Below are 25684 nucleotides of genomic sequence, written 5' to 3'. Positions count from 1 at the left end.
GGGCGTGAGTGAGTGAAGTAAACCCATGGCCATGGCTACCTTTGGTTCAGCCGGGCAACTAGTCATCATGGACAGGAGAGAATTTCTTTACTTGCTCGCTAGGCGGGGATTCCCTAGGTGGTATCACTAAACATGCAGCGTGGCTGATCAAAGGGCCATGGAAGGGCTCCCAGGAGGCCTTGGAAGCCTTATGTGTTTGCTGAAGTGCTAATTAGCATTGGCCTGCAGGGTCTCAAGCCAGGGTGAGCATGTCTGTGTTCTCAGAGGTGATGTGTGGCTTCAGCAGTCTTGTGAACCTTTGGAAATAATGACTTTTTTTTTCTTCCTGGGTTACTAATTGGAGTCATATGAATGCATGAAGGGGAGTACACAGCTCCTTTCTGTCTGCCAGAGGCTTTCTCATCATATGAAATAAGTTGTACTTCTTTGTAGACATGCTATTATGTTTGGATTCTAGCTTTCCTGCCCTGTAAGTATGACACAGGATTATGAGCATGTGTGACTGTGCTTGAAGAGTGCTGCTCTCTGATTCTTCCTTCCTCTGGTCTGTTCACATGTATTTCGCAAGAGGGGGAGGTGGGCAGTTGCAAAAGAATCAGCTGTCTATGGTGAGAGAGATGTCCTCTAAAATACATGCCTTCCAGAATCACCATTTTGTTGACGCAGATCAAAGAGCAGGAAAATGGTGCCTTCTGTGTCTCGGCAAGGAGACACCGAGTCTTTCCTAGCTGTGGATGTGAAATCAAGCTTGCAGCAACCAGGGGGGGGAAGAGCTTAATGTAAACTCTCAGACTTCTTTTGCAGGTAACGGCAGAGTCTGTCAATGAGACTGGCTTTGCAAGGCAGGGTTTTATCACCCATCCACAGCTCTAGCAACCAGGGCATCCTCCCTTCCCCTGCCAGCCAGCCTGCATCACTCAAACCTTCACACAATTCTTCAGCATCCATGCTGCAGCTCAGGTTGAATTCCCAGTGAAAAGGGAAAGGACTGTGTCTCCAAATGCAGTAACATTTGGCACAGTGTGAGCTCTAGAAAATTTGGTAGGTCCATCTCTCGGTAAGCTACCCATTCATCCAGCACATAGCTGAGCTGACTTTTGGGAACAGGATTCTCTGTACCATACTGAAAGGGATAGGGAGCACCTAGTGATCAGGGCAACTAACCGCAAGTGTCTTGCGAGAACGATTACAGGTTGAGGAGCTGCCTTCAGCTGTAGCTGTCACTGTCTCCAGTCAGATATCAAGAAAGAGCAGTGGAGAATGGGCACAAAATTACACAAGACAACCTTGCCTACTGATTAGCTTTTATTTGTCACTCAGGCAGGCTATCCATCATGTTAAGACCAGAGCTGCCTTAAAAGCCCTTGTTCAGGGGCAAAGATAACTGGTACCAGGTGAGTTGGCAGGGTCCCCCTGCCTTTTATGTTGTGCTAGGAGTAACTTTTACTGGATTATTTCGTTTTTGTTTTTCTAAGGTTCACCACACAGTCAAATCTGTACACAAGAGGAGAAATTTGCTGTACTTCTTCATTCGGGATATGTTCCCTTAAAGCTGAGCAGAGAGAGGACAGAGAAGTTGGCTTCCTGCTTCATCTAGTGCATAGGCTTATGCTGCGCCATGTGCCCACCTTCTGCATCTGCCTTGTGTGCCCCAGCCAAATTCAAGTGCTGAATGCTTAGCCTGGGTGCATTTCTCATAGCACAAGAGGATTATTTTACTAGTGTGCATTTGATTTGCACGCACAAAATAGTTTTATTCTAGGGCTGGGTGTGAACTGAGCTGTTGGTGAGAATTGGGGTGTCTGACTGCTGGGCTTGCCTGCTAAGTCAGCCAGGGCCAGCTGAGATGCCTTGTGAGCAAGTGCTTTCAGAGCTACTTCCATTGCAAAGGTTTTTAATTGTTGTGGATTATGTTTGAATCCAGTGCCCTGAGCAAGAAGGACAGAGTGTTCTCTCACAATCCAGTGCTATTGTGCAGATTTCTTACCAAATGTTTCTAATTCAAGCCCAGAACTTGCTATCCTGCCCTCAAGGAAAATCTGCAAGTATGTTGCTCTCCGTAACAGAGGCTGGTCCTGTCAGCAGCTTGGAGCTGAATAGGCAGTTCAGTAAATCGATGCGATGTGTGTGATTGCTGCCTACGTCGCCTGATTTCTAACACTTTAAAAGAAGTTCCATAGATGAGACTTCAAGCAGAGTTTGCAGTAAAAAACACTTATGAAACAATCAGCAGACATTTTTTCTGCAGACTTCTAAGCTTAAAGAAAAAATAAATAATAAAAGTAGAAGTTTAAAACACAATTTGAGTTCTCAGTGTTGAGAACTCAGGTGTTGCAGCGCTGAGACCCTGAGGGTGAAGCTGATCTACAAATGGTTTCTGCACTGACTAATTGATGCTTTCCCATTTAACATAAATAAGTAAATAAATAAATAAAATCCAAACAGTATAGCAACAGGGAAGCTGCATTTAGATTTCTTTTTTTCAACACAGTGGACTTAGATGTATCAATGTATTTGTGTGTAACCCTCGGGTAAGAAATCAAAAGGTGATGAAACGCAATGCATTTTTATTGCCGTATGTAGAAAAGAATAATTGCATTGTTTACTGATTTTATTTTATACCTTTGATATTTTTAAATTTTTTTTTCATTGTTTATTATGACATTATGTGATAAACAGAATAGAAAGTTGGCTTGCTTTAGCTGAGAGATGTGTCATCTCACTAACTGAAAAGGCATGGTAGCATTTTATTTTGGCCATTCTTTTTGATCTACATAAATAGGAAGAATACCTGCTGATGTATTCAAACAAGGATGTTTTCAAACAGTTATTTATAAAATGACTAAAATAGGTGGTTACTGAGCTAGTGAATGTTTTGGAGTTTTAAATTGCTTTATTCACAGCATTATGAGAGGCCTTTAAGAGGAGTCTTTTGACTGGGATTTAATACCAGGACCTCAGGTGTTGTAATTAGTGTAGACTTTTTAATCCCTCCAGACCTGCTTTGGTTTACAGCAGCTAAGATTTGGCCTCCTTTGTTTGTCAGATGAGTGTGTGTAAAAGCAGTGTTAGCAGCATACATCAGCTGTGTGGCTGCAGAGAGGAAACCAGGAGATGCCTGCAGCATTTTGCCAGCTGCAGCTCAGGTGGGATGTGTGTGTGGGCACCACTCTGTTGGTCCTGCAGCCCCCAGTAACCCTGTGGCAAATTCACAATGTAATGATAAAAAAAGTCAGGTTTTGTCAGCTAGATGGCTTGGAGCTCATCCGTAATGCACCAGTTTCGTATAATGTATCTGTCTTCCTTCTTGCGTGATGCAGGATTATTAATATCTCCAGCCCTCTATGCAGCAGGTTGGCAGAGAGGTTGTATTGCCACAGGCATATGTGTGCCTACAGAGTTCTGCAGAGCAGCACCTGACAGATGGCTGACAGCTTTGTTGAAAGATTAGCTGGTTGTGGGATTTTGAGAGGGAGTGCAGCACTTCTGAAAAGCTGCAAGCTCAATACCAGCATATTTGTCTTCTATATAGAAAAGGGATACCTAAAAGAATCGCGTTAAGAGTCAGACCAAGAAATAGAACATTTTTCACCCTTTCTGTGCACTAGTACAGCCATGGTATTCCCAAATTATTTGCTTTTTTCATGAAAGCTTGTCATAATGGAAAAGGGGGGGAGGGGAATAGTACATGGAAAGAATGTGAAGATTACTAGGAAACAGAGTTTTCTCGGAGCAGGAGAGATCTGTTCAAGACAAGATGACAGAAGGGTAACTGCTCTGTCAATTCAATATCAAAAGAAGGTGAAACATTTGCATTCTTTATTGAGAATTTATTCTTCAATTAGCAGAAAGGGTAAAGGGTGACAACATTAATCTTGATAGCAGATACTTCAAACTTGAACCATTAAGTCTGGTAATTTAGGAGCCTTCAGAAAAGGCTCAACGCTTTGATGCTATCTTGGATGAATTAGTAACAGAAGATATGTATTCTGTTAAACAGGAATTGATTGTTCGTGCACTGTCAGAAAAAGTGTCAGCTTACCCTTAGCAGGTTCCTGTATATTTGTGCAATCCATCAATTCCAGTGCTCCAGCTAAAGCACTTGGCACTTGCCCAGTATGAGAGAGAAGGCAGTTGGACTACAGCTCTGGTCCACTTCCTGATCTAATGTAGATAAAATCTGTAATTCTACATACCTAAATATGTTCCTTAACTGTGTTATTTTCAGGGGAATTATCCACTTTGCGTGCAGATGGTATTTTTCTTCTAAATACTTACAGTCAGCAAGGGAAGGAAGTTACCCATGGAGTCAGGCCTTCCAGGAGCAAGGGTTAACACCAGCTGATTTTCTGTAGCAGCCATTTCTTCTGTTAAGTCTCAGATGTTTTTCTTTGGGGACTTTTCCCCCTCTCCTTTTTAACAATTTTCTCCTTTGGAATGTGAGTTTCTATTTTGGGGCAGTGTTTTGAAATCAACAAAGTAGAAAGTACACATACTTCAGTCTCCATTAGCTTGCATTAAGTGCTTTATTGTCTTTGGGGGTTTGATCAGAGGTTCTTTGAGCCACCTCAGTTCCCTGAATGTTGCATGCTATCTGGTATATAAATCCACCTTGGGACAAAGTCACATGCACTGTGCATGATTAATAGTGGCTTTGTTAGCTGGTGTAGAAGCTTAATTTAGCTACTACTAAATATGCTCCTGATTTCTGCTAAGTTTATTCCGTTTATGTAAATTCCATGGAGATGTGATTTAACAATTTCCAAGAGCAAATTTTGTTTGGGAGTAAGAGTGTATTCCAAAAACTGGAAATGAAAGATGTCTGCAATAATTGTATGCTTCACTTAACGTCATTCCTGCTAGTCAAATATATCAAATTTGTTCCTATTGTGTTATTAGCCTTTATTTTACTACAAGAGATCTTGTGAGGGCCTTCCTGAAATTGTGAGCGATTCAGGGAAGCATGCGACACCACAGTGTCGCAGTTTGTCTGCAGCGTTTGCCCTTCATTTCACCTTCCTTCTTATCAGAATCCTTGAGGAAAACATTTCAGGTGTTAGGAACTGCCAAGGTTGAACGCAGATTAGAAAGAACTCATGTTTCAGAAATTAGCTGAGAAAAGTGCAGGCTGCATAAGCTTTTCAATCTGTGATAAAACGGCTGACAGGCACTTGGGACTTGCACACCTCATCAAAGTAGCCTGTGCAAGCCAGGCTTGTATATGCTTCACTTATCACAACACCTGCAAGAGGTTCTTACGCAAAAACCTCCAGCCATCCCTTTTTAGAGCAACTTACCAGTTTGCATGCAGCACCAACCTCTAAGCAGAGGCATGCTATTTATATTCCTGTGCTAAAGAACAAGGGAAGAGGAGGACAGCATTGTTTGATGCTATGTACAGGCGAAATACCACTGCACCTGTCATAACTGAATTGTGGATGGTCTTGTGCTGTCCAAGTGATGCATGGGAGGGAATATTAAGCAGCATGCAATCCATTCTGAGCTATGAAAATGTTAACCTTGTTCAGAAAAGGGAAATGGTGCTTTTTTTTCAAAAATTGATAACTTCAAAAGGCCCTTCATGAAAGAAGAATGCCTATTCTTCTGCACTAGGCGCTGGAAATAATGAATCCACAGCTGTGCTACTGGTCTGGGAACTTTCTATAAGGTTTTTGTTTTCTTACTTGACTCTAGAACTATTTGTTAGATTTATAAGTTCAAAGCCTGGCTCTTAAACTGTCTAATCCTGTGGTGCTAAGTAGGAGCATGCAGATCAGCTTAGTAAACTATCTGAACAGAAAATGTTAGACTCCTTATGGCATCTGGAGGGAGTGATCACAAGATTGAGGCGATTGCTTTCTGTGGACTCCATTATGCTAATCAGCAATGCTAAGTTGGGTTTCTCTTTCTCTCCCACTCCCCCATCTCCCTGTAGAACACTGCTTTTGCTTCCAGCTCTTTAGATTGCCATACTGTTAAGCAGGAGGATTGTACGTGAAAGAGAAAAGGGGGAAACTCAGATCATATTGCCATCATTGTTAATTTACAGGCTAGGCACCCCGTGGAACTGGTAGTAATGTGAGACACCTTTTCCTTTGCAGACCAGAAGAATCTATGCTTACTCCTTACCTTTGAATTTCTAACAGCAGGTGACAGGGCTGTGTTGGAGTGCTGAAAGCTACAGGGGGACAACTAATACGCTGTTCGTTTACAGCGTTTGTACATCCTGAAACTGAGAAAGAATCCTCTTGTAATCCAGTTGTCTCTTTTGTACTGCTGTGTGCCAAGAAATCTTTCTTGTCCAGCATATTTTTTTCTTCAAGGGTGCTGGCTGGTGATAGCTTCATTTGGTGTCAGTCTGTGGCAATTACTGACCAACTTTTGGGTACAGTTTTCTGTTGCACCTAGGAGGTTATTTGTGTTTAGTTAGAGTACCCATTGTAGACAAGCAATACTTTACATTGCTTTGCACCCTGGGCAGATGAAAGTAATGACCCAGAGAATGCCTGACAACAAGGAATCGCAGTCCAGCAAACGGGTCAGGGTTCAGTATAAAATTTGCCTGGTGTCTGTTGTACATGTAAAACAAAAACGATAAAACCAGCCTTTGTCTTACTGTTCCCAGAGCCCATCCCTGCTCTTTCCTCGTGGCAGCGAGACGGCTTAGACTCAGATGAGGCTCGCCTTTCCCCACAGGCCGGTCGCTTAATTCGCCAGCTTCTGGATGAGGACAGCGATCCTATGCTGTCCCCTCGCTTCTATGCCTATGGGCAGAGCCAACAGTACCTGGATGATACAGAAGTGCCTCCTTCCCCTCCCAATTCTCATTCCTTCATGAGGTGGGTTGTGATTTGTCTGTGCTGACTCCGCCACTTAGCTGTAAAGGGTTTATACAGTTGCATCAAGCAACATCTCTTTGGATCACACATGCCAGATAGCTATGCTGTGTTAGGTCCTTGTTTCTACAGATGGGAAACATGCTTTTAGAAAAGTTCTTGGTAAACTATTTGTCTGTGGGTTTGTGAATTAATATCTAGGGAGTTGGTGGTGCTGAAAGAGACTGCTAGAGCATCTTGTGCTGTCATTACAGAGTAGCAACATAGCATTCTCACTTCTGGGAGACTGGCCTGTGGCTGTTTGGATAAGCTTTCTGCAATCTCTGTTCTTGGTAGGAGGCGAAGTTCATCTTTGGGATCTTATGAAGATGACAGAGAGGACCTTACGCCTGCACAACTCACTCGGAGGATTCAGGGATTGAAGAAAAAGATCAGGAGGTTTGAGGAAAAATTTGAAGAGGAGAGGAAATACAGAGTGAGTCTATAGGAATTAAGCATTTGTATGGAGAGGTATGCCTGAGCAACAAAGGGAAGGGACATCAGGGAAGTCTGTCAGACATACAGGAATCTTTAAAGCTTTTATAAGAAAAAATAAAAACTAAAAAAAAAAAAAAAAAAAGAGCTGCTACCCCAAAAAGGAGAATGCATCCTCACCAAACAAATTAACATTCCAGGCATTAGGTGCAATCAGTGCAGCACAAGAGACAGTCTAATGAACTCATAGGATTTTGATCACTGCTAAGACAGTGTGCCAAAAAGCACACACTCAGTGTGTAGGAATAGCTGTGTTTTGTTTGTTTGCCTATTTAAATTCAGGTTATGGGAAGCACAGTTACGTATCTCATTAGAATGATGGTAATCCCAGGACACCAGCGCATTGCAGAGGAGAGAGAGCAGCCGCCTTTACTCCTGAGCAAGAAGCCACAGTCAAGTGCTGCTAAGCAGTAGCAGTGTACTGTACTCTAATTATTCCTGACGTGCCCTTCCGATGCACAGAAAGCTTTTTAAGGAGCTAAAGCTCTACATGTGTGCATCTTTGTTGGTGATCTAAACCACAGAGGTTTGTACTGAAAGGATCTTTCCTACAGTAGAAAAGGCTGGGAGGAGTGCTCAGAGCTTGCTGTAGCTTAGCATTTGGGTTATTTTGGTGTCTTTGGATGTGAAGGATCTTTTGGATACACACTTTCTAACACTTCTCAAGCTGTTTATGCTAGGCTTCCTCTACTTTGGAGGTGCCCTCTTGTTAGGAAGCAGTAGACACAAGGATTCCAATGTGCATCTCTCCTTCTGAGCCACTCCTACAACTCAATGTCTGCCATCAACAATTTTGTGTTTTCTAAAAAGAAAGTTAATCTCATAATGCCCCTAACAGACAGTGTTGTGACAGGCAGCAGCAATTAAAGCAAGGTTCAAAACAATATGGTCAGGAGTATGCAGATGCCATTCAGAAGCCAGTGCCCATGCTCTGTGCTGGATCCAAATTCTGTTGTACCTCTTTGTGACACATGCTTGTTTCAGTGAGTCTCTCTTGTTGGTTTAACACAGATTCAGCATGACTGTTCTTTCCTCTCAGCCTTCCCACAGCGACAAAGCAGCCAACCCTGAAGTGCTCAAATGGACAAATGATTTGGCCAAATTCCGAAAGCAACTTAAAGGTGAGCAGTCACTGACACACCTTTGGGGGGCAGCTGAACTCTGCCCCGTTTAAATCTGATGTTAGGTGCAATCATATATCACATTTTAAAAAAGAAGAATTACTCATCTTCCCCCAAATGTCCCTGTTTAGAGTCAAAACTGAAGATATCAGAAGAGGACCTTGGCCCTGTTGTGCGTCAGCGGAGCAACACGCTCCCCAAGAGCTTCGGCTCTCAGCTTGAAAAGGACGATGACAAGAAACAAGACCTGTCAGATAAATCTGCCAAGCCTGCCGTGGAAGCAACCCTTGATTCTATCCAGAAGAAGCTTCAAGAAAAACGAACAGAGACAAACCGACCTGAAGACATTAAGGTACAATGTAGAGAGACCAGATTTAGGCCTTTAGCTACAAGTAGGTAACTCTTGGCTGCACAGTAACTTACGAAAGCCTTCTTGTGAAATGCCTTCTACATTTTGTCACAAAGTCTACAACGTTTACGCCTGGCTCACTTGCATTGGTTTCTTTCCTCTGCTTTTAGTATCCGACTTCTTTTTTTTCCAGAGCTCAGTTTCTGTTGAATGTCATCGTATGTTCTTTCTCTGATCCTTGTATATTCCAAGCAACATTTCTGAATTACTGCAGTGTTTCCTGCCCTGTATTTGGCTATTTCTGTTGTTATTTCCAAAGGCTTTTAACAAATTCTGAGTCTTCCAGTGATTCTGGAGATCGGGTATCTGTTTCCTTCTAGTTCACTCCACAGCTGAATGCTCTTCTTTCAGGGCATTTTATTGCTACTCTTCAGAGTTTCACATTGAGCTCTGCTAGCTGCTGTAATCTCTGAGGGTTATCAGCCGGAAGGTCTTTGTGTCTGAGGTTTGGGCAGCCCTGTAAGTGAAGTCCTTGAGTCTGCTGACATGTAAACTGTCCAGTGCTTTGCAAGAGAGGGGCACACAGCGTTGTCTTTGTTTACTAGATCTGCAGAAGATGATTATACAAACAATGTGTGTTTGGCTCTTCTCTGATAGTAGCAAGAATCCACAGCCTGGCCTTTAAAGAGGGTCTGTGATAGTATTTGGTGCTGTGTTAGGGAGAGAAGGCTCAGTGTCAGGCAAGTTCAATGGGGAAACTCTGGCAAACTTAAGGAAGTCTCCAACTGTCTGCCCTTTCTTTGGCTAGGTCCCCTCAGCCTGTCTGCCAGAGCTTTTCACAGCAGAACTGGCAGAAGGAAACAGTCTGACTGCACTTTAGTTTATGGTAAAGTATGTTTGTGGCAGTCAAAGCAAAGATGGCAAGCTTTGCAAGAGATACTGCAGCTTGTCTCAGATTAGGAGAAAAAGATCATTTGTTTTGTTGTAGAATTTACACTTTGGAACTTCACTGAAAAAGAGCCACCATCATTAAAAGTTGCATACTGTTTTTTTTTTAAAAGCATACTGATAGTTGATAAATTCCCATTATGTATGTAGAATACCTTCATATGCAAAGTTTGTTTTTAATCTGACTGCATTGTGCAGAGGGTGCCATTCATGTTAACAGTCTCTTTTGCAGTATAGGTGGGAAAAGAGTACTGGAAAGCAGGGATGAGTCTTCAACACATTAATGGCAAAATGTCATTACTACGGTTATGCCACAAAACAGTATTGAGTCCAGGAATCTAACTCTGGGGGTTTTTTCTTCTTCTCTCTCTCTGTGCCACTTTTCACAGGACATGACAAGAGATCAGATAGCAGCCGAAAAAGTGGCTCTACAAAAAGCTTTGCTGTATTATGAAAGCATTCATGGCAGACCGGTATGTAAAGCAGTGGGTTTATTTCAGAGTACACCTTGGTATGTTTTGTCTGTGGTAAATAATCCCCTTAATGCTCCTTTGATGTCACAGTCACTAGAACTTCTTGCTGTTCAAACCACACATGCATCTTCTAATCCACCTCCCTGATCCTTCGCAAGTGCTATTACTGAGGAGTCTGTTCTCAGCAAGTTGATGTCTGCACACAGCGCTAGGCTTGGCAGATAGCTGTAGTACAGCATAAATTGAGAGGAGATTTCATTTCTCTCCTGAAAAACAAATGTTTTTTTTCCCATGTGCCAGTGAAAGCAAAGGACATGAGGTTTCTTGTACATTCAGTCTTAACAGAGAAAAATTATTTGTGAAGATAGAAAATTAAGTGTTGTATCCTATTGATCCCTGCTGTGGCAGAGACATGGTGGCTTCCAGGCCACTTCAAGTTGCATGAATCCCTCCTCCTCTTTCACTGATTACATTATTATCTTTGCTACCAACTGATAGGTAAAGTAACTTAGTTTCCGAGTGTTGCTAATCCCTTGAGCAGTGGCTTGGGAGCAGCAAATTACTGCTTATAAGGAGTGCTTGATGAGTGCAGCTGACAAATCTGTCATTCTGCTGCCACAAGGGATTCTGATCTCCTCCTTTTGCTCCTGAATTATTTCATCTTTTGTCCATTGTTTTAAGAAAAGCTCACTAATTTTTTTAAATGCCTTCATGAAGTGCTAATAATGTATAATCATATATGCCAGAAACTGAAAACAGCAAAGTTGAGTGAGAGGACATGCAGTTTTATTCTTGTGTAAAATAGAGAAAGGCCAACATAAGGGAATCCACTTCACCTTCCCTCTCTTCTTCATGAGACACAGTTTGCTTTTGCTGCTTTTACAATCACATAAATCAACAGGTGGCATCTTGAAGTAAACTTAATTAAATCTGTTTAAAAAGAAATCAAGTCCAGAGCCTAACTTGTCAGTGTATCTTTATTCTTTCTCCTCTTTCTGATGCTTTATTTATACAACTGCTTTTCAATTTGTTTTTAAGTAAGCAGTCTATACCTAGCAACACTGAACTGCATGGCAAGGAAGACTGCAGCTGATCAGCTTTTTCTGTTCCCAGCTCCTGGCACTGCAGCAGTGGAAAAGTACTGAGAGCTTGAGGAGAATGGGGATAGTTCAGCCAAGTTGGTTTTTTTTCTTAAAGATATTTAACTAAACAAGAAAAACAATGGAGCTCGGATTTATTGTGCAACTGGGTCTTTCTGCACCAGTTAAAGATGAACCTGAAAAGGTGGAACTGAACTGTTTTAGTTAAGCCAAAAATTTCATCTCTGCAGAAATTCTTGAGCAGCTTTAACAATGCAAGCAGTGGTCTGCTGCTCAGCTGCTGCTCTTTTACCATGTAGAGTGTGCCCCAGTGTTGTGTCAAAGGCTCTATTATTCCAACAGTCTTTTTGCATTTTGATGTTCTCCCAAAATATACTCAGGTTTTGCTGGTATTACTTATGTTTACCTAGTGAGACAGTTTGGCCATGTGCTCCACATTTTCTCTCAATTAAGAGTGCTGTAAATCAGTAGTGTAAGTCTGAAAGGCTGAGTCAAGCCCCATATCCTTAACTCCCAATGCCTAAATTAATTACCTTCGTTCTTTCTCCATACTGATACTCAGACACCGATGTGTGTATTTTAATTTTTCCATTCTTCAACATAACCTACAGACTTTTTGCCCATTCCAAGGCTTATGTTTATTTTTCTGTACAGAGCATTGCTATTTATTGACTTTGAAATTTTGTTAATTGAAGGTTTGGTTCTCAGCCTAAGCCTCAGCATAGTCTTTTTAAGTCACAGAGACTGTATGAGCCAACAGCAGTGCTGTGCCTCCTGTCCTATTAACTGCTAACCTAGTAAAGCTAGGAATTATATATATTGATATATATAGGCTACCCAGTTTCTCCAGTTGTGTTCTTGATTGTTTGCATAGAAGTGTCCAAAGTTGGAGGCAACTTGCTAGCCAGTGAAAGTGAATGCAGATACATCAACACAAAACTCAGTACAGAGAGGGCTGAGTGAATTGTTTGATACTGCTCACATCCCTCTAATCCATGTGAGCTGCTTAGTCAACGAACAGCCAGCTTGAAGCTGTCAGGTGTTGAGGCCAGCCTGTGCTTCAGAAGTGGGGGACAAACAGGCCCTAGAGCTCAGACTGCCCGTCTGTATGCCTCTTACCAGCCTTTGGGATGTTTGCACTGAACCCAGAGAGGAATCAAAAGGTCTTCCTCATTCTTCCTCCCTATTCATCTGCTCCCAACATAAGAAACAGGCATAGTTATCAGGAGGAAGGTGTTATCTCCAGATTCTTAGTGTTCATCCCAGCCAGTCCCACTCCTGGCAGTAGTTACACCTGTTCTGCCCCTTGCAAACCCACAACCTCTCCTGCTATGGAGGGAGGATGTGAAAGCTTTAGAAAGCTTATTCCAGTGAAAGTCAACTGCAGACAGTTGCTTTTAAAATTTTCTCCCTGTCTCAAGCTGTGTTCCCTCTCCTCCTATTTCTCTTATAGAAAGGGAGACTGTGCAAAGCTCCCTAGAGTTTACACTGCTGATGTTGATTTTTATATGGCAGCCATTCAGATGCTTTGGTGACTAGCAGCAGTAAAAAGCCTTGAGGAAGATAGGCATGACATCAGAATCAGTTAAAGCTTCCTCTCATAAGAGCTTTATAATCTAAAGTTAGACAAAAGGTTTAATGGAAGGACAGTCATAGGATGTGGGTCAGACACTGCTGAATACAAAGAAAGATGATGATCAGCTTGGTTCTGCTGAGTATTTTATTTGCTTGTTTTTTTAACTCTGCTATAAGAAAACATTGAAGAAATAACACCAAGCTTTCTCACTAGTATGTAGTTGAACAGGCCTTTCTTCCACACACTAGCTACTGTCTGTGAGGTCTTCCCTTCTCCTGCACAGTCAGTATTGCTGAAATTTTTGGTCTAGCTTGGATCTGAAAGAAAACCAGAAATGAACACTCACAGTTTGTAATGCTCTTAAACTGAGGAGGAAGCACAAGTGGAGTTAGGGACAGAATAATGTAAGGAAGGCTTGGGGTGGCATTACAACATTCTGTCTTCTCTATGCCATGCAGCTCTAGCACCTTCATCCTTCTCAAATCTCTGGTAGCTTCTCCCCAGCAGGGTTACTGGGAGGAGAGGTGGAGGGCAAGGCTAGGGAGTTAAAAAGATGAAGAACTGCTGGCTTGGATGGGAAATCAGGAGGAATAGGAAAGCTGGAAAGTCAGCTTTTGTGAAATCTGTAGTTTAAGTTACCCTGGGAAAGTCTCCTTACATTGCAGTATCTAGTCATTGCAGCTCCTTTTTCTTTTCAGGGGTCATAAACACTGCCTCTGAGGTCCCGGCCACAAGAATAGGGGTGGGAAACCTCATGTTTTGCCTTGAGATGGTAGACATGATTACAAGCACAGACCACTGCCTTTACAGTTCATTTTTTGCTGTGGATACGTGATTTCCTGAGTTGGTCATTTAAACTGTCTGCCTCATACAGCCACATTACAAGATGCGCCAAAGCTCTGGTGCTTCTTCATCTGGCACCTGGAACAGATGCAGTGACCTACACAAGCACTTGCATGACCAGTTTCAGGGCTAATGCTGCTAATCTCTCACCTTCATGAAATCCCCTTCAAGCCCTCTCTGCCTAGTAGCAATCAGAGGCACATGCATTAAGGAATGGAGTATCTGCTGCAAGCTTCATGGATCTCTCTTCTTTTGCCTTTTTAGGTTACCAAAAATGAACGACAGGTGATGAAGCCATTGTATGACAGGTATCGCTTGGTCAAGCAGATCCTCTCTAGAGCCAACACCATCCCTATCATTGTGAGTAGAATATTCTTTTGGTGGCTGTTTATTTGGTTTAGAGCTGAGGAAACAGGAATCACCACACTTTTGCATACAACCCAATTGCTAAGGCCAGGTCCTAACCTATCTTACACTCAGAGACCAAGCAAATGAGTTAACCAATGACTCACCGTATACTGAAGTTGGGCAAAGCTGGTCAAGGGACTCTGGTGCCCACCATGAGCCATGGGGCACATTTCACCTTGTATTGTTTCTTCTCTTTCCATTGGGCTGCTGCTGGTATTTCATCATCTTGTGTTTGGCTACAGCCTCACTTCCCTTTCCTTATCAGTCCACTCTGACCTGCAGGTCTTCCATGCTGCTTGGCTATGCAGGATTGTGTGTCAGGAGCACAGACTTGTGTGGGTCTGGGTCCCGCAGGACATATCAGTCTCCTTGGCTGAGAGAAAAGGGGCAACAGTCTCCAAACACTTTGTTTGTATTAAAGAGATCCTGCAAGTGGTGAATATTCCTTCATTTGAGGTGGTGCTTTGGCAAGGAGGCACTGCCACCAGCAAGGAATCGAGTGCGCCCCTCTAGGGAGCAAATGCACTATGTCTAATTTCAGACAACTTGTGTAGGTTACTTTTAAAAAGTTATTTGATGTAAAAAGTACACACAGAATACTTTTAGCTTGTCTATGGAAAGAGAACTGTTTTATCATGGTTCCCGTTTATTCTGTCATGTATTATCCTTTACCCTTTTTTTTTTTTTCTGTTCACAAGTAGTGCTCATATCCTGGCCACTTTTCATAGACCACCAGTGAAGTGAATAGACTGGCACGGCATTGCTCAGTACATTCACACTGAGAAGTGTTTTTTTCTGCAAAGAGTGAGGTGGTCCTGCATTTAAAACAAAAAAAAGCTGTTACTCCTTGAATATGCAAAGAACTCCCTAAAATGTGTGCTGTGAAGACAGTGCTGGCAATCAGGAAATAACATAAAGTTTAACATAAAGTTCTGAACACACAGTTCTGTTCCTGTTTAGACACAAAACTGGAATTGCACAGTGGCTGGCAGAGGAGTGACAAGACTGGCTTTCCCCAGCCCCTTAAGCAAGAACAGTGAGAGGCTCACGCAGAGGCAGGATATGTTTGAAAATACATCCCTACATCAGTAGGCACTTTAGTGGGAAATTGGGCTCCTGGAAAGCAAGCCTGTAGAGTCTAGGTGAGCTTACACTGTAGCTCTGGAGAGCCAACCAAATGTTGTGTGTATGTATGGGCCTCTGGCTGGGGATTGTTTTCTTGCAGCCTTTACTTTGTAGTTCCTGCCCAGCTGGTATTCCAGTATCCAAGCTTTTTCCTTAAAAGTGTTTGGCGATGATGTCCCTTGCTAAGCAACATCCTGAGAGAAAATGGCCCAATGTTTTGGGGATTTACCAGGCATGCTTTTGTCCTTTAAGAAATATCTTTCTCCTGGTGGTCCAGCAGTGAGCTGAGAATGAATGTGTGGATGAGAATGCGCTGAGAGCAGGTGGTGGAGGAGAAAGGGGTTCATAATGTAACGTACTTGTTAACACCTGTCACAGGGTTCCCCCTCCAGCAAGCGGAGAAGCCCTTTGCTGCAGCCAATTATCGAGGGCGAAACAGCTTCCTTCTTCAAGGAGATAAAGGTGAAGACCTCCAGCTGCTAACTAATTGCTCAGTTTGAATCAATTTCCCCCTTATACCAATGAAAGAGAATGGTTGTTTGATACTTTTTTTCCATCAGTGTCGTTTTTTTTGCAGTGTCCTCCTGAAAAATCAGTAGCTGCTTTAAGCCTCGCCAGTTCTGATCAAATTCTTCCCTTGTAGATAAGACTACAGTATTTCCTTTGCACTCTTTTCCACCCTTCTCCTTCCCCCTCCGCCTGCACAGAATAGATTTTATTTTGCTCTTTAAGAAAAAAGATCACAGTTCCCTTTGTACCTTGCTTTTTTCTTGCTTCCCTCCTTTCTTTTAATGACACTAACTTGTTCTGTGGTAGTTTCTCTCACTCCAAAGCTCTGCGGTTTGCACCATGGCAAGAATGAGCTCTCACAAAACTAACACTCGCACGTGGAGCCAACTGGGGCACTTGCGGAATCCTTCCCTACTACCATTCACGTGCTTATTTTATCCAGGGCTCTTTGTCATCACCTTGTGAAGGGTATTTCTGGGCAAGTCACATGAGGACAGAAGAAAGAACAGCTTGGTTCTGTTAGTTAATGCTTAGTCAGATTTGGATGGCAGGATTGTTGTGTTTCGTTCTCATGTTGCTGTGGGGTAGTAAGTCTGGGTGGCTGAAGACTGCTGTGATATTGGTCCTTCTTCCCCTCAGAAGAAGGGAAGTCTGGTGTTTGACCAGGACATGTAGCATGGAGCTGGGCCCTGAATTGCTTTTTCCCCTGTTACACTGCAAGAGTAACAAAAAGTGCTTCAGCACACTTGGGTCATTTTTCTGTTATCCAGCCAGAGTTTGGTTAATGGTGTAAATACTGCAGACCTAGACATCCAAGGTGGTTTGATTATGAAGCACTTACGGTAGATTGGATGTTAATGGACTGCTCAAAGCATGTATTCATTAGATGCAGGTTGCAGACTGAAAATGTTAAGCTTCTGTTTGGAGGCTGGTTAATCACCGCTGAGCTCTTGGTGTTTTCTAGATAACTGTTGGATTGAAACTGTAATAGAGGTCTGGTGGGGGCCGTTTGTGTTTATTTTTTTCTATTAGCGTGTCCTCTCTTTTTCACCTATGCTTGCACCCAGAGTCAAAACTTACAGCTATCAACTATGATCCTTGACCAGTATGGCTGGTGCTGCATTGTGTCAGCTCAGCAGTGTCCTGCAGAGAATACAAACCTTGAGAGATTTCTGACTGAAGATCAGGGTGACAGCCTTAAGCCCATTTACACTTACATGCCTCTTAACGCTTAACTGAGGCACTGTGAAGCTTTATGGGGCAGCACAGAACTGCACTCAGAACTAAAGAGAGGAAATTGCCAAAAGGCCCCAGAAGTTACCCTCTGCATAGGTCCACTATGGCCAGAGCACTGCCTGTCTTGATGAGCCCCTGACACTGTTCACTGCCAGGTGTTTTGGTTCTCTTTTTTTTTGAAGCATTTGGGAGAGTTCGATAGAAGCTTGAAAGGTGATTTGAGGTGAAGCCTTACCAAACATCTAGGTACGATATCTTGAATATCGTCTGTGTTAAAAAAAGTCGTTGGGAAGCTTGCTTGCTGAGAGTGCTGATGATGGGATACTCTGGAGATTTTATGTTTGTAACTCTGGAAAATTTAAATGCCTCGTGATTGCTTGAAGATCCAAGCAGGTGCAAGCCAGATGGATCTAGTCAGTGAGGATCGTTCTAGTTTGAGGTGTAAATGCCAGTGCAGGTTTAAAATAAGATTCCCATCTGAGACTTGCTTATAGTGAAGGCCTTAGATGGCTGTTTCCATTCAGATTCTTGCTAAGAATCCCTTTAATTCACTCCTTAAACAGCAAAATGCTTTAAGAGGTCTTGTGACAGCAAGATGTACTGTTTTGGCACTGAGGTCTAAACAAGTGAAATTTCTACACTTTCTTTTCCTCCCATGGGCTTCCATTGGCAGAAGGCTCGCTCCTGAGCTCTGGGCCAGAGTAATCATTGCTGGCTTGGGCAGTGTGCTGATGCCCTGTAGTGAGGCAAGCAAGATGGGCTCATGGGCATCTGTGGGAACACACCTCACATATGTCCTTGGGAGCAGTTTGTCACACTGCTTCCTTTCTCTCCAGAAGTGGAATGCAGAAGCAACTTACTCTCCCAGGAAAGGGCACAGGAGCTCCTCTTTTGATGCCAGAGAGATTCCCCTAATACAAAGCATTGTATTTTTACTGCTTAGATTGATTTGGCAAATCTTCCTCCATGCCACAGCAGGATCAGTGTTCTCCTACTGTAGCTGGCATTGCCCTTACCTGAGAGGGCAGGATGGCATGCTCGAGGGCCAGTAAATATGGTCTCCACTCTCCAGCACAGACTGAAGATGTTTGCAGGGTTTAAGAACAGTAGGTGACTGCTGGTTTTTATGCCTTCTGTTTAAACAATATCATTTACATTTAGAGAAATGGTCTTATCTAATCATACGTTGAGTATTGCTTTAACTTTCACAAGTTCCCTGCAGATATTCCTGAGATGTATTCAAACTTCTCTATATCTATTACTATTATTATTATTATTATTGCACAGAACTTCTCCCCAGCTAATCTTGTTTTGAATCTTCAAGCCTCCATCTTGGTTGTAATTCTCAGCCTGTTTGAATTGCATTTTCATGGCCTAGAGCTTTAACATAAAAAGAAAATTCTGGGCAAACACTGATTTCATGTAGATGTTTTTGTTTAAAAGTCAGTGACTTCAAGGATTTAATGGGACTATGGTAGGTCCTAATGTTACTTTCTCCGGTTTTGCTTGAAAAATGGAAGCAATCTCTTAAGAATAGTTAAACCATTCACAAGGAATCACATGAAAAAAAAAAGTAAAGAAAATGGCTTCTTTGGTCCCAGTACAGCAATACGGTTTTGCGTATGCTTGAAGACTTCAGTGATATTAGCCCTCAAAAGCTATTAAGGATATGCATGTGCTTAGGTCCTTCCTGGCTAGAGTTACGTAGTTGTAAAGTAAATATATACACCTACCTACATACTTGAGACTTACTGTCCATGCTGACACTGATTACCTTCCTCTAATGCTTATGCCTCATTCCTTATGTTAAAGTTGAAATCTGCCTTCTAGCAATGTCTCTGCATGTCAGAGAAAACTGGGCCCTATTTCCTGACAATCCAAATGATTTCTGGACAGTGTTGCAGGACAAGCCCTACATTTGAGACTGCTGTGAATTATGAATTAGCACAAGTACCAGCTGCAGTGAGGACTTTCAAATCTTGTGCCTATAGATTTGAACACAGCCAGTTCATCAGTGTACTTCGGGAAAATCGCACTGGACAAAGTGTTTCCAATTTTTGATGTAGTCCAGCTAAATGGTACAGACCTGATGTTGGGAACATGTTAGCAGCAGCAGTGCTTTTACAGTCAATCATAACCCACATTTGGACCATTGAAACACTGATCTGAGCTCATTGATAGCACTGTATGGGCATTTGAGGTCTTGAATTCAGCCATTAGAGAGAGCTGTTGAGCTGCATCTATTGGGAGAATATTTTGCATTTTAACTTGGCAATCTGTATGCTGCCAGATGTATTTGTAGGGAAATGGCTGGTATGCTTTATACAGTATGCATAATGGCTGTAAGTGGTTTAATTTACATCAGAATACATAAATTAAGCACAGCAACAGGTTGCTAAGAACCGCAGATATTTTTCAGTCAGTTCTGTTGCCACCAAGAGTTTGTGGTTGCAGTTTCTCTGACATGCTTTGGATATAGGGTGTCTTATTAATGGTCTTCTGGTGTCTGTATTGCTTGGCAATTGAAGTGCTTGCTCTGCCTATCCACTTCTTTTCATACCTGTTCCCCAGTGCATGTGGTGAAAGGACGTACCTGTTCTGAGAAGGGAAGCAGTAACCTGTTCTGTTATGGGGGTGCTCTGTCCCTCTCTGTAGGAGGAAGAGGAGGGGTCTGAGGAGGACAGCAATGTGAAGCCAGATTTAACAATTACCATGAAAACAGATTTCAACGTGCGTAGCTTCTTCGATCAACTAGAAGATGATGCTGACGGCTTTGTTTCACCGGTGGATGATAAGATGCCATCTAAGAACAATCAGGATATGGGGCTTTCAAATCTCCATGAAGCATCCATGTATGTTGAATTCACAGGCAACTCTAAAAGTTCTTTCTTGCTAAGATAGAATTTCATTTGTCAGAAAAGCGTCTAGATTTGGTTTTTCCCATTTATGATCTGAGTCAGAAGTTTTTGTGCTTTATTTTTAAATGCTATAGACCCTCATTTGAAAGGGTTTGGAAAGAAACTGCCTTGTCCTGAAGCTGATGCTTGACTTCTGCATCTTTTGGATTCCAGCACTAAATAGTAGCTCCACTTCACCAGTGGCAAGCCTTATAATGAAAACAACCCTGTACTCTACAAGGTTTTTGAGGTTTTGGAGAGGTCATGTTGAACTAGCTTTGCTAGTTTCAAGCAGCTAGGTCTGATACAAACACACGTAGGTGGGTAGCCTGATGTTGTGACCGTTGGATCTTGATCTTATAAAAGTCACAAAACTCAGACCCACCTTCAGCAAGTAAGTTTCATTCAGTGAATTGTGAAATTCACACTCAACCTCCTTAGAGGCTTCAGCTTAAGTCCGTGACTGTTTTGCTGAAGTAAATTCAGAGAGCTTTTTGTTGCAAGTAACATCAGGTTGGCAGAGCTGCTTGGAGGAGCAGTTCCATTGCTTGGCATACCTACAACCATACATTTGTAGATTTACTCTGTGTTTCCTGTTACAACTGTGGACATATGTATGATCCCATTTATATTTAAACCCAACAGCCCTGAACTGTTAGAGCAGCTCCAAGAAGTCAGGGAGGAGAAAAAGCGGATCAGAAAAAAATTGAGAGACTTTGAAGATAATTTTTTCCGACAGAATGGAAGGTAATAATTCCTCAGCTGTCTCTGTGTCCTTCAGCCACTTTCAGTCTGTTTGGCAGCTACAAAGACCTCCAAATATGGAAAGTTACCCAAATTCACTGTTACATATTGCTTCATCAGTGGTTTACCCACATTTGTAACAGTTGCCCATTGATATGGATTACTTCCCCTTCTCCTCCCCACCAAGGAACTTCAGGGACCACAGCCTCTTTGAAAACTTTGTCTTGGGACAAGCCAGTGGGAAGCAAAAGTACAGATTGTGATAATGCAGCTGCCTCTAGCACAGCTGACAGGAGTGGTGGAAGTTTCTCAGTGACAGACTACCGGGGGATTTTCCTCATGATGTATGTTTAGATTGTGTCCTGTTCTTGCTTGTCCATGAGGCATTCAGACACTAGTTTAACAATCATTTCTTCTTGTGGCTGGCTTTACTGTTCTTAGAAAATGCCCCTCATTAATAGAATGTTTTAATATATTTATACTCAAACGATATTGTTAGTTTCTTGCCACCAGCCATCATCCTTAGAGGTTCTTGTAAAATCATTGAAAACTTAAAAGCTTCATGTAGGCTAAGAGAAATCTAATTAGGTATCATCTTCCCCTTCATGCATGTTGATGTAAGTGATGTGGTACCAAGCCAGGAGTAGCTGCATGTTGTTTTGCCATGCTAGCAGGCTGACATTCAGCTAGGTCTTTTAACTGTTGTGTGGAAGCTGGTGATTTCAGAGAAGCAGGGAATGCTTTGGATAAGGTTTTACATTTGGAACCATGGGGTTGTGTTCAGCCTCAATGTGCAAGTATCCCAAAAAATGCTGGAGCTGTTCGTTTGCCCTTCTTCTTTCTTTGTTCCCCTCAAAGGACAAAAGTTTAGTTCTTGTTCCCTGAAGGGAAGTGGAGGAGAGGAGCTGCTTTGTAGGTCTTGTTGGGGGACAGAGGGAGGCTGTTGAGGGAAGATGTCCTCTCACAGAAATTCTCATGATCTGCTTTCATTCCCATAGGAATGTGCAGAAAGAAGACCGCACTCCAATGGCTGAAGAATACAACGAGTACAAGCAGATTAAGGCCAAGCTGAGGCTGCTGGAGGTCCTGATCAGTAAAAGAGATATTAGCTCCAAGATCATGTAAAGGAAAAGATTATTCTTGCCGGTAAACAAAGAGGACAGAGCACCAAATGGACAAATGCGTAAAGTGGATGCAGTGGGAGCCTGGCTGGGAAGAGCTGAGGAGCAATCTGGGAACTGATGGGCCATTCCCAGAGGTGGGAGGGTGAAGAAAGGTGGCTTTCTCTACACTTGCTGTTGCCCACTCTTTCTCCAGGCCTAATGCCCAGAATGGAGTTTGCCAGTGTAGGAGACATGACGCTGCACTCAGTGACTGCACTGAAGGGATCCTTCTGTTTTGATTTGCTTACAGATCCTGTAATATGTAGAGTATCAAAGCCAGTCATGCTATATTTTTTCTCCCCAGGATATCATAGCAAGAGGCACAGTAGGATGAATAGTGATTAAATCATCAAATAGCTTCTACTTTCTTTTAACAGACAAGTGCCCTGACTTATCTGATGTGAAGGCACAGGCCAGATAGTGCCAAGACTGTTCTCTTGTAGCTACAGTAAAGATTTGCTCAGACTTTTGACCTGACTGCTTGGAGTCCAACATTTTCTGTTGCTCTAGAGAAATGGTGCAAGAATCTCCCAGTCATCACCCTGAGCTGGTATGACTCACAGTTTTGTCCAGGCTTGAGTTGGGTTATCTTGATGGCCAATTCAGCTGAAGTAGAAGAAAGTACCTACATCTGCTCTGGATAGCAAAGAAAATGAGCTATGCAGCAAGGCTCTTGCTGGCTTGTTCTGCTTGGAAGGTGATACTGTAACTTTATGACCATGTTTGGGCAATTGGGAAGAAAAGAGGTTTTAAAAGCTTTAAGTCAGAATCCCTTAGGATTTTGGTAGCTGATCGGTTATTTAAGATGTCAAGTATCTGGAAGACTCATCCCATTAGGACATGTGCTTTATCATGTGGTACAAACAGAAGAGTCTAAGCTGGACAGTTCATGTGGGTGTCATACATACTTGCTAGCATAAATTTTGTTCTTTTATGTACACCATCAGACTCTGGGCTGCAGCAGTGACACTGTTTCGGTGGCAGCAGGGGTTGATCTTCTCTTCCTGGTGCGTATAGGTGGGATACCAGCACAGAGCATACTGTGGGGAACCAACAGCCTAGAACCACACTCTGCTTGTGAAAAGGGCCCGTGTCTCAGGTGTAGGTTTTGACAATTCAATGTTTTCAAATTCATTTATGAATGAAATAAAGAATTATAGAATGGTTTGGGTTGGAAAGGACCTCAAAGATCATGTAGTCTGCACCGCTGCCATGGGCAGGTAAGCCTTCTACTAGACCATGTTGCTCCAAGCCCCGTCCAACCTGACCTTGAACACTGCCAGGGATGGGGCAGCCACAAATTCCCTGACTTTCAGAGCAGAAAGTCCTGGACACCTCGTTTGTGTCAAACAGATGCTGCCTAAAGAGTGCAAGATGGCAAGGTCAGGGATGCACCAAGTAGCTGAGGGCTCACAGTTCTGCAGTCCCAGGCCATTTGGGCTCGCTTCTCACTCCAGAGGCTTGCCTGCATCCACTCAGTCTGCCCTGAGCCAGGGCTTGATTGACCCTGATGTCCCAGAGAGAGCATCTCTGTAACGCTTTTTCTTTGGCATTGACCCCCGAGGGCGCTAATGTGCAGAAGCCAAATGGCTGAGATCAAATACAGTGCCAGTCATTGTAGCCAGGCCTGACACAAGACATACTGGAAGAGGCAAAAAGAAGACTCACAGAACAACTTTCTTCCTTCCTTCTTTACATGTGCAAGTGGGCTCATAAATACATGTGTTTGGGTTGTGGTACTCAGACTCACCCCCTTCCACTTGCTGTATGTGCTGTGTTAATTCCTTGCCAAAACTGGTGCTGTTTTGGTCTCTTCAGAATCCTATAAACCCTTCAAAAGGCAGCCTTCTCCAAGTGGGTTTGTACATGCCCATTACTAGTCTGGATGGGTAAGGCAACGATGTGTGTTAATTATGAATGAAAGCACTTAGGAAGGGGGCTCCAAGGTTGTTTGCTTGGTTTTAATTTGTTTTACTGATTGCAGAGTTGCCTGTTCTATACAAAATCAGTGAAGGCTGAACTTCCTATTTCCAAAGAGTCTGAGGACTTGTGTGCTGACCTAGGGCCTGGCTTTCCAGAGGTATTGAGTTCCCATCACCTGAGAGATGTGAGGCTCTGCCTCTGCAACACTGAGCCTTCGGATGTGTTAACTGGTCTGACAGATGGGTGCAAAACCCTCATTTGGAGATGTTTGACTGGAAGGGAAGCCTGACCAGGGTAAACCCCTGTCGGAACACAGGGCAGCCCAGGAAATCAGAGCCGTGCCTTTGTACTTCAGCCTGCTCTTACGGACTCTTCCTCTTGGAGATCACAGTTGGCTCTTCCTAGACACCTTAGGTATTTTGGCTCAGTTTTGTATTGTTCGGGCGCAGTTCAGCAAAGCAAAAACATGGGGTTTGAGTGTGTGCCTCAAGCTGGTCTTCATTTGGGATTTCGCTGAATGATGGTGGACTAAAGCTTGAATCTGGGCCTGGACATCTTTATATGGACAAGAGAAGCAGTTTCTGCCCTTTTTCATAGCTGTACATCTTTCCAGCAGGCCAAGGTTTCCCAGGAATATGTTTTCTCTGCTTACTTTTTAAAGCCTGTTTGCACTGTGTACTGATAAATTACCTGTTTTGCTGGGTTTTGCCCCTGACAAATCTTGATAAATGAATATGTAGGGAACAGTCCATTTTATTTTTAAACTGATGAGATTGTAGCATTTTCTGATGCTCAATTACCGCTGTTTACATGGTCTATTGCTAGAGTTCAGATAGTTTATATGAAATGTAAGTACAATTAATGCACTTTAGAGAGTTTCTATTTTTGAACTTTGAAAGCTAAAAGAAACAAAACCTTAACTGAGATTGTACATTAAAAAAAAACAAACAAAACCCCATACCTAGCCATCTCTCTTTTTAAACTATTCTTTCCCTATGGCAAAGAAGAATTAAAATCATCTATCTGCCTGATTGCAAAGGGAGCTGCTAGGAAAGACTCTTGTAGAGAAGAAATGAGTTTTAAACTCAGAGTCCTGGAAAGACACGTACAAATGCTCAATGTTCTGTCCTGAGTTTGCAGATGATGTGACTCCCCTCTCCCAGGCCTGCACAGGAGGAGGGCTCTGAGGCCTGAGCACTAGAATGTTGTCTTTGTATCTCCCCCAGATGATTTGACTCCCCACTAACCACAAATAGCCAGAGAGGATGTTTGCCCTGCCACACACCTCTAAGTCAACATCTGTGTGTTTTGTTTGATGGTTTGTCTATGCCAACATCAGTGACTATTGACTGGAGGACATTAAATACAAGACTGTGTTTGAAAAGGTGTGAAGCACTGTACAAAAATGTACTTTATGTGATATAAATAAGCTGTTGAGTGTAAGACAACCTGTTTCCATGTCGCTAGAACAGACTGTCTCCTGTAGGATGGCAGTATGGTCTGTTGGGCTTCCCATCCTCTGGGGCCATTTCAGACATGTGTGTCTGTGTGTTACCACATTGTGGTACTGTAAATCAGTGTGGTTCAGTTAAATGATGGTAATGATGAATGGGTTGTTGACAAAATGAGGTTGCAAGAATTAAAGATAGAGGGAAAACTTGTTATTCTTACAAGTTGCATTTGGTTTTATTCTGTTTACTCCCAAGTAAACAGTCAAATAATGGATGTTTATGTTCAAGGCAATGAAATTAAAGCATCTTATCTTTTAATCATGCTGCTAAGACATCGGTTGTTATTCCTGGTATGCACAAGTTTCAGAGGGTAAGAATCCTCTTTGGAGATGTTTGCAAATCTGTGCGATTCATTGGTGCTTGAAGCAAGCCACCAAGGTGAGAGCC

General features: G+C 42.7%; 1 protein-coding gene across 8 annotated transcripts in view; it reads left to right on the top strand.

Annotated features, from left to right (window-relative positions):
* FAM13A (family with sequence similarity 13 member A) overlaps positions 1–25555 on the top strand; it is a 133066-nt gene extending 107511 nt beyond the window's left edge. For 7 of the 8 annotated variants that reach the window (XM_061476880.1, XM_061476861.1, XM_061476853.1 and 4 more), the window contains 10 exons: positions 6626–6839; positions 7173–7311; positions 8410–8491; positions 8623–8843; positions 10178–10261; positions 14045–14140; positions 15692–15775; positions 19715–19911; positions 20602–20703; positions 21699–25555. In XM_061476880.1, the coding sequence (XP_061332864.1) occupies positions 6626–6839; positions 7173–7311; positions 8410–8491; positions 8623–8843; positions 10178–10261; positions 14045–14140; positions 15692–15775; positions 19715–19911; positions 20602–20703; positions 21699–21825 (1346 nt within the window). In that variant the 3' untranslated portion in view covers positions 21826–25555. The remainder of the gene's footprint in view (positions 1–6625; positions 6840–7172; positions 7312–8409; positions 8492–8622; positions 8844–10177; positions 10262–14044; positions 14141–15691; positions 15776–19714; positions 19912–20601; positions 20704–21698) is intronic. The other variant, XM_061476844.1, reaches the window with a different exon arrangement.
* The last annotated feature ends 129 nt before the right edge of the window (positions 25556–25684 follow it).

Source organism: Pezoporus flaviventris, unplaced genomic scaffold, assembly GCF_033815535.1.
Source record: "Pezoporus flaviventris isolate CSIRO_AGI_PZ_B2104156 unplaced genomic scaffold, CSIRO_AGI_Pfla_v1 ptg000002l, whole genome shotgun sequence".
NCBI classification, from domain to species: Eukaryota; Metazoa; Chordata; class Aves; order Psittaciformes; family Psittacidae; genus Pezoporus; species Pezoporus flaviventris.
This window is presented reverse-complemented; position numbering and strand designations above follow the sequence as displayed.